Consider the following 9,705-nt stretch of genomic DNA (forward strand, 5'->3'; position numbering starts at 1 on the left):
ATCGATCCATTTGATGCAAGATTAAGCCAAGATTTTTCGTGGATTAATCACGCTTCAACGTCCAGGGTTTTCCGATGTTCGATCGCTAATTCTGTACCAGATCATGCTCGTCGATTGATCGGACTTTTCGATGCTCGATAGCTTCTGCATCAGATGTAAATCAAGTTTCGAAGTTCGGACGTTCGATAGCTTAATCTGCATCAGGCTTTTCGATGTTCGATTGCTACTGCATGAGTTGTTTGTGGATTGATCAAATTCCAAAGTCCGGACGTTTCAATCTTCGATAGCTTCTGCAGAAATCAGAAGTTCGTGGAGCGATCGAGTTTCAAAGTTCAGACTTTTTGTGCACCGATCTTCGTGGAGTAATCAAGCAGAGATTACTAGCCAAGCTTCAAAGTTCAGACGATCCACGGATTCCACGCACCTCAGGTTGTGCATGCTTGATCGATCTCATCGTCCTGTTGACGGATCATACAAGGGCTCAGTTATTTAGCCGCCACTTCTGCTGTCGTAGAGCTGGCTGCCTCATCCTCAATTTCACCGCCCAAACTGCCCGTTTTCACACCATGCGTTTGAATATTCTATTGCTTACTACCGCTTCGCTCCTCTTGTCGTTTCGTCTTCCATGAAGATTTCCCTGTTGGTGCTGTCGACAGCTCGCATGCGCGATCGTAGAGAGCTGATCTTTCCCCCACCTCGTTGTGCTGCACTATCCTGCACCAGAGGCATTAAGGGTCACCGGCTGATGCCGGCCTCCTCAAGTTTCCTCGCCTACTGCGTGCAGTTATCCCATTCGTGCAGGATCCTTCATTCTTAAACCATTGCATTTCTTCTGCCGAAAGCGAGAGCTGCGGGGGAGGTTGCGCAGCTTCATATCCAGAGAAGCACGGATATCATTGGTTCAATTAAAGAGGAATTTGTGCCGGAGGAACTATTTTTCCAATGGATAGATGCTCATGAGAGAATTTTGGATCGACCGGAGTTTTGTTGATTGCACGATAGAGCACAGGAGAAGTGACAATCGAGGGATAAGAACCCATGTGTAGCGAGAGTATGCCCATCTCCGGTAATGCCCCCACACAGTTCTATCGTCGATGCTCTCGGGGTGGCAACACTCGTGCTGATCATCATCCTTTGCCTAGCCGGCGTCTCTTGTGTTTCTTACGTCCTCTACTTTCGGTCGCAAATTCGCCAAGGTCAACTTCTTGCCCTTCGGGAATTCAATGCGTTCTGGATTGTGCGAATCATGTTAATCGTGTTTGCAATGCTTTGGGGCATGCTCCAGCTGCTGCGACTGCCTCTCCTGAGGCAGAAGGGGGGGCCTTTCTACTCTTGGAATTTTGAGCAGCAGGCTACCCTTTGCCGGATCTACACAGTGTCATGCCTCGGCTTTGTGGAGCCTTGTTTCTTTCTGACCGCTCTGTTCCTTGTTCACGCATCAGTGAAAGACGCCCCTTTCACCCCACGGAAAAAATGGAACGAGAAGACGATCGGTTTCATTCTTCTTCGTTCGCTTCCAATTTTCGTCGTGCAGGCCTTTTTAGTTCTAATCAACCTCAGACTTGCACCTTCTGATACGTACACGGATGAACGTAGAGTACTTGGTCTCCCGGCATATTTCACGAGGTCATTTATCCGAGGAGTACACAGACAGAACGAGGCACTGTGTACTTATCCCCTATTGAGTACACTGGTGCTAGGATCATTTACCTGCATCTACAATGGCTGCTTTCTGTGGCTGGGCTGGAGAATGGTGGCGGTTGTTATTAATAAGAGGCTACAAGCACGAGTTTGTGGTTTGGTTTTGGCGCTAGGGATGCTACTCCCTCTGCAGGTTTTATTCATGGGCTTCTCCGTTCTGTCTACGGCAGGCAGTCCTCATTTTGAACTGATTGCTTTCCTGGATTTTCTCACTGTTCTGCTGTGTATATCTGTAGGGAAGGGGATCTTGGTTGTGCAACCCATTGCTGATGCTTTGGCTGTGAGATGGGTTTTCAGTTCTTTGCCGGTGAGTGCTCAAAGTGTAAGCCTTGATCCATTTGCTGTTCCTCTCTGTGTTTTTGGAACCGAGGAACATTTTTCTCCTTATCCTACACCGGAGAAACCTTCAAGCAAGGGAACGGATAGTTTGGCTGTTGATGAGTCGGTGAAGCTGTTTGCTCTCAGCAGTGGGTCTGTGGAGGTTTCAATGGGGCCAGCTTCTGAAGGGAATATTAGTGTGAATTCGATCAAGGGTTCTACTGTGACACCATAGCGAAAAAGTTTTTTCTACTGGTGTTGGAATGAGAAGGTTTTCATAAAAGACAGATGTGGTGTCCACAGCTGTCCGTGCAGGCACATTCACGATTTCTTAGACCACACTAATACGACTTAGTGATCTGGTCACTCTTTTTGTAGAGAAGTTTCTCTCAAAGTTATGATACTTGCGTAACGATATCTGAGGACTTCATCTGGAACAAAATGGCATGGGAACACCTTCAGAGCACACAGAGCAGGCATCCAGCTGTTAAGCATTTGATCCACTTTATGATGATGCCTCTACTGCACTTGGAATGATGTTGAGGAGGCAGTCCAACTTTGAGTAACCTTCTTTTGGCGGCTACTGCTATTCATTAGACAATTGGATCAAATGCAGGCCGAGAGTGTACTTTGGTTTGTCCTTTTGGGTATTCAGTTTTTGTGAGCCTCGGCAGCATTCCATATCAAGCCTGAATTTTATCTTTTAATTATGAGTTTCCCTTGATGGCCACCCGAACGTGTGTCGGCAGGAGGATCCTCTGAGAGCATGTTCGTACCTGTCTACCCTGTGCTCCTTTGCAACTGTGTTTTGTGTATGGCGTTGATCTCCTTCAGTCTGGTAATGTCTAATGGCTGATCTCCTTTACTTCCTGCAGATATGTCCCATCTCCTTGTAGGAAACATTTTAATGGGCTGTCCCACATTTACTCCCTCTTCCTTAGTCGTGTAAGTTGCCTTTGTCATGGGGCTAGGTTGGCCTGAAATCAAGCTTTGTATGGAAATTTGAAAGTAACACGTATCTTACATCTGATTTTTTGAAATGTTATGTGCTTCTTCTGCTCCCTGTGATAGGATGAGTATGGACGTGAAAGCATGTAGCCATGTCATGCATAGCTGTGTGCGCAAGACATGGAGAAAAGACGATCATAATGTCAAATGGCTGCACCTTGCCAGCATAGGAGGCAGACCTGATCATTTTTGTGATCTATTTTTGAATTTAGTATTCTTTGATAATTCTATCTTGCCTTGTGCATGTGTTGTGCGTGCATATTGCAAATCTTCTGGCAACTGATAGTTTTAAGTCCTATCCATTTGCAGATGCCTTCCAAGGTCTCTCTATTAGATTCTTTTGTCATGAGAGGCTTTGGATCAGCCTTGTCGTCTGTCTTCAGCTTTTAAAAACTACCATGCTTGGACCAAAGAAATCAATGTGCAGGTTGTATGGCATGTCGCTTAATATGACATGTACTGATGTGCATGCACTTGACATGACTTTGCACCTATATGCTTGAGCTTGTTTTTGGGGGAGAGATTGTAGAGTACTTGGTTGCAGATCTGTAGAAGGGAGTGTGGAAGAGAATGTGGCTTTGGAAAATTTTGTCCTTGATTTAATCAGTCCAGCAACTGGCTGAGTCGTGTGCTATGCTGGATGTGCAATTGTTGCAGCCTTTTCATTGACATCAAAGGTATGAGTATATATTTGATTTGGAAATGCTACATTGCACAAATAAGAGAGCTAAAAAGTCTGATAAACTGAGAAACTAGATAAGAACCACGACTGTGGCAAGAAACTGCCTTTGATGGCCTCAAAAAAGAAAGAGCAAACTGACCAAATCAGCCTCCTGGCCGAAGCAAACCTAGAAGTTCGTAACATCCTCAACCACTTAGCTGCCATCAGAGTTTGTACAATATCTATCCAGTTACTTGTCAGGATGTGAGCTAGATGGACTTGAGTACCATCAAAATCCTATCTGCATCTTGATATCCAGATGTTTCAGGTAGTGATGATCAATACAATTTCCTAGCTAGTGTCCATTAATGCATCTGTAGATCTAGTTTGAGAGAGCAGAAAAGGGAAGTGAGAGAGGGTCAAGAGAGGGAAAAAGAAAAGGAAGAGGGGAAAAGAGAAGGAAAAGAGAGAGAGGAAAAGAAGAAACGAGAGGAAAAAAGAGAGGGGAAAAGAAGAAAAAGAGAGAAAGCATATGTTTATAAATATGCATGAGCATATCAGCATATGCTCATACATGAGCATAAGCATACACAAATGCATATGCTTATGAAAGAGATAAAAGAGGATGAAAGAGAGTGCTTCGGATACCAATCTTCTCTCGTCACAGTTGGATTATTGTGGGACCATACACAAAATCTATGAAATTGATTTTAAACGATTTAATATTTTCGTTCTTGATGTAAAATGGTTTAGAACTATTTAGATGGTCCCCATGCAATAATGAGGAAAGATAGTGGTGGTTTCTTTGCAATAGACTCCACCAAACTTTGGACCGATGAAAGTGATACTTTTATTCTTCCCGAGCATTGTGAGCAGGTACATACTAATGATTTAATTAATCGAAGCTTTCATTTTTAAAGATCAATTGGTACATGTACTTAAGCGTAATTTCATATAATTGATGGCATTTGGCACCCATCTTCAATATAGGTGGTTTTTCATCCAGATCGTTTTGATCCAAGATGGTGGTACGTGATCCAAGTTGCACCACGAAGTAAGCAAATTTTTAAAGATAGAGATGTGGATATGGAGATGCCACTACCAATGCTGGATCCAATTGATCGAGATGGATATAGAGAAGAAGATGAAGATCACAATATGAGCCAAGAGGAAGATGCGCATAATGACATCGTATGGTAGGAAGATGGAGATCATGATATGGAGGAAGAAGTTGACGTCGATCATCAAGAATCACCCACCTTTATTGAAGAAGATGATCAAGTCTTAGGTGAACATACCATGCCAGAGTACGATGATGATATAGGAGATGAACTTGGTATAGAGTTGGAGATAGACTTGTTTGGCACGCTAGACTTGGCTTAGGATGAAGTTGTTGATGTAAATGCTCTTCATTGATTTTTTTCATCTCAAACATGGACATGAATATATATATGAGCTTCAAACTTGATGTACATGCTCTTGTACTTTTATTATTTCAAAGGATCAAACGTGTATGAAAATAATTTTTTTTAATCCTTGGGAAAAACTATCTTTAAAGGTCGATATGGGGAAAAACACTCTCTGTAAAACGTAGCTATAGGAAAGTGTCTCAGTGTCGCTATATAATGACCTTTTATAAGTCTGGCAAACGTCGCTATATAGCAACATTTTATAAAGGTCACTATATAGTGACCTTTATAAAACATTGCTATATAGCAACACTTTTTCAAACCCACTTTGCTTACTGATGATTAACGCCCCACACATGCTAAATGTCGGCACTTAACCATCGGAATAAGGTCTGTGTGTAGTAGTGGATGGAGAGGGGCATGGGATGGAAGAAGAGTAGTTTGGATGGAGGATAGGCTAGGGGGTGAGCTTGTCCTAGAGGAAGATAATAACAAAGGACATGGTGATGCAATGGGTATGCTTACTATTTAGTGACAAAACCATTGATATAAGCAAGAAAACTAATCCACATCATCAATATAAGCATCCAAAATATTTTAAGAAATGGTTATATCCACAAATTCATCAAAGCTTAACTTGGGGACATGTTGACCATAATATCGACTCTTACATTGATCCTTATCTCCACTATCATGTCAATGGTTATATGAACAATTAGGGTCTTGGCTATATGAAAATATTTGTAAAAGTACATGTTAATTAATGTGAAATCTCACTGCAAGGTTGAGGTTTCATGATTAAAGATCTCCTCCATTCATATCGACTAAACCTCTTGAAGCCATCCTAAATGTTATTGTATGAAAATACTCCTAATTAGTGCGCAATATGAAGTGAGTACTAAAGGGTTTTGAATGGCTAAATAGATTCCAATGGGGGTGAGGCATTTCACGTATCATTACTTGTGTGCAACATTTAGCTATATAAAAAGGTGTCCCATTTGGAACTTCTTGGCCTAATCTATATGCTTACCCTATTGAATTGTTTCTAGTTTAGGGTGATATGGGACCATAGGATAATAATTGTAAGGTTTTAAGATAACACCCATCACCCATATGTAAGAAACCTGCAAATGGGAAAAGAACATGGTCAAGCTGACATGCAAGTGCAACACAAAGTAGAGCATGGGGGGATTGGTGCATGCAAGAAGATGTTATGTCTGCCATAATAGTGGAAGCCCATGGTTTTGGTTATGGCAAGGCGGGAAACTAGAGGGCTCAACAACACTTGCATTAGAAAGGCTTAGAGGGCTTAGGTCTAGGGTCACACCTAGGCCTAGGCAATATTGAGAAGGTGCAAAAGGAGCCCAAGTGAGGGCTCTTATGGTGGTAAGGTCTCCTGTGGGGCACATGGTACTAAAGGAGAAGGCCAAATGGCAAGCGCTGGGCTCTAGAGAGAGAAATTTCCATATGAGAGGAAGATAGTGGAGGCAAGGCTCTAGAGAGAGAAAGGTCCATCTCAAAGGAAGACATTGGAGGGAACTCGTGGATACTTAGGTTCATGCAACTTTCTAGCATGTAGCTCTCTAATAGTCTTGTGACTGGATGGAAACATATCAGAGAGCCCTCTTATATAGTTTGTGCAACATTGGTATCAAAGGTACGGGTTGAGTGCTGAGAAATGTGTTTGTATAGCAGCTAGTTATTGGTAGGAGAAAAATAAGTGAGAGCATAGGTAGGAGAGAGAATAAGCGACAGTTCTAGTTGGAGTCAGAGAGGAACATATGATGTTTTGTACTCAATGAGTAGCAAGTGATTTTAGGTGGTGAATGATGATTTGGACACACTTATGAACAATGTATTTAGGACATATTTGGGAAAAACTGCAGTATTATTCCTAGATGATATCCTCATTTATAGGGGAAGGAAAGTCACTCATATGGGAGGAACCTCAAAAGAATAGTTTTGAGAAGTTAAAAGTGACCACAGCATCTACTCCTACCTTAAAGGTAGTGTATCCCAATGAACCATTTGTGGTTGAAACAAATGCCAGTGACTTTGTTCTTAGTTCAGTACTTTTACAAAAGGGTCGACCAGTGGCTTTTGAAAGCAAAAAGTTAGACCGTGCACAATACTTGGCATATGAAAAGGAACAGTATGGTATAATCCCTACTATCAAGAAATGGAGGCACTATTTATATGGAAAACTTAGACCATGCCAAATGGAATTACTTGGCATATGAGAAGGAACTATATGCTATAATCTATGCAATGAAGAAATGGAGGCACTATTTATATGGTGACAAATTTGAGATCAGATTTGATCAAGAAAGCATTAAGTGGATTTGCAATAAGGTAGAGCTTAAAAGTAGAAAAGCTAGGTGGGATGAAATAATGCAAGAGTTGATATCCAATTGACATATTGGAAGGGGAAATTCAATGTGGTAGCACACTCTCTAAGCTGAATGCCAATTGTTAATGAATCGAGTTCTACCTTCATATGGGATGAACCTCAAAAGAATAGTTTTGAGAAGTTAAAAGTGGCTATAGCATCTGCTCCTATCTTAAAGGTAGTGGAAAAAGTTAAACCATGCCCAATGGAATAACTAGGTCTATGAGAAGGAGGTGTATGCTATAATCTATGCTTTGAAGAAATGAAGGCACTATGTTTATGGTGCCAAATTTGAGATCTTTTTTAATCAAGAATGCATTAACTGGATTTGCAACTAGCTAGAGCTTAAAGGTAAAAAAGGAGGCAATCAATCCAGCGAGTGATGTTAAGTGAGAAGGATCAAACTAGCAAGAGAAGCAAAAATGGTTGGACTACCAACACATAATCTCATTGTATGTATGTACTTATCATTAATAATAATTTATAGTGCTTCCTCAATATTGAACGTGAATATAACATGATTATAACATAATATTGCAAGTGTACATTGGTGATAGTGTTCTATATTCTCATGAGATGTACTTGAAAATAAATTATTTGGCTCTCGACAGGGACTATATAGTTGACAAGCATTCATTTGATAAAAACATAACCTCACTATATGTATGTACTCATCGTTAATAAAGATTTATAGTTTCGCCCAATTTTGAAGATGATTATAATATAAGTTTGCAAGTATATTTATTCTCATGAAATGAACTTGCATAGAAATGGTTTGGCTACCAACAAACTAGTATATAGTTGAAGTGCATCATTCAATAAAACTTCAACATTGAACATGATCATAACATAATATTGAAAATCTACCTTGGTGAAAGTGTTCTATATATGTCCATCAGATAAACTTGCATAGAAAAGATTGATTATATTTGTCCCACTATATAGATAGAGTTCTAACATGCTTCCTATTATGGGCATCCTTGCTCTAAATCTAGTGCAACAAATTGGCCAAAATTCCATTAAATTTACATTTTAAAGCATGAAATTACTAAATGGTGCAAAAGGTCATGACAATAATTTAAATTATGCCTTGCCATTCAATTTGATATGTAACATGATCCCATTTGGATTTGTAAATCAAAAGATAAAGGACATCGAAATCCAAAACATGACATCAAAATTCTCATGTTTCTCATGATTTAGATGATTATCATGACCTTTTGCACCATTTAATAAAATTTCATGCATTAAAATGTGAATTTAATAATTTGTTGCATCAGATCTAGATGAAAGTTTACCTAATAGGGACCATGTCAATATGTTGTCTATTTTGGCTTCTACTATTAATTTCTATAAGAAAAGATTGATTTCTTTTGGAATTTAATTCATTTTAAAGAAAGGGATGTACTTAATCTTTATATTTTATTGGATTGGTGGGATGTAGGTGTCAGTCATTAGGGAGGGATGTTTTTACAATAACACAAAAACATGGGTTTTGTTCCAAGAGTGAATAGAGTTTCAAAACCAAGCATTTGCACATGCATGTAATGTGGACTATTCCATTCAAGGAGTCCTAGGAAACTTTTAGCTTACGTGGAAGGTTTCAGTGGTGATCTCGCTTATGTTGGTGGAGAGAGAGCGCTTGATTATGGAGGATTACCAAAAAGCGAGCGAGCAAAAGAGAGTGAAGATACGGTTTGTCTTTACTAATAATGCCCTAGCAAAATGACATAGGTCCAACTCTCTCATGGACCTTAGAGATTTTTGCTACTAAAATACGGGATGTTTCAATATGTTATTGTTTTATTTTGCTTGTTTTTTTTGGCTCACTCGCTTTTTCTCACTCGCTTTTTTTGGTTCGCTCACTTTTCCTTGCTCACTTTTTGGTAATCCTCATAGAAATTTAGGGTGGTTGAAATAATGCAAGAGTGATATCCATTTGACATATCAGAAGGGGAAGTTCAATGTGGTAGCAAAATCCCTAAGTTGAATGCCAATTGCTAATGGATTGAGTTTTACTCAATTCCAAAATGATTTCCTAGAGTCCTTAAAAGGAAAATGTGAGTTAGGCATTGGAACTGGTCACAGAGGAAAAGGAAAATGTGAGTTAAGCATTGGAATTGGTCACAGAGGTCTAGGCAAACAAGGATTGATGAGAAATCATGTAGCTGACACAAACAGTGAAGTTGATGTTGATATGCAAGGAAATGAGGGAGGAA

At 40.1% G+C, this 9,705-nt stretch overlaps 1 protein-coding gene across 1 annotated transcript; it reads left to right on the forward strand.

The window, feature by feature from the left end:
* The first annotated feature begins 8 nt into the window (after positions 1 to 8).
* LOC147894242 (uncharacterized) lies at positions 9 to 2,969 on the forward strand. Its single transcript, XM_087384959.1, has one exon. The coding sequence runs from the start codon at positions 1,070 to 1,072 to the stop codon at positions 2,252 to 2,254; it is 1,185 nt and encodes a 394-aa protein (XP_087241085.1). The 5' UTR covers positions 9 to 1,069; the 3' UTR covers positions 2,255 to 2,969.
* Positions 2,970 to 9,705: the final 6,736 nt, after the last annotated feature.

This window comes from Dipteris shenzhenensis, chromosome 14 (assembly GCF_047967505.1).
Source record: "Dipteris shenzhenensis isolate YYH24624 ecotype China chromosome 14, Dip_SZ_1.0, whole genome shotgun sequence".
Taxonomy (NCBI): Eukaryota; Viridiplantae; Streptophyta; class Polypodiopsida; order Gleicheniales; family Dipteridaceae; genus Dipteris; species Dipteris shenzhenensis.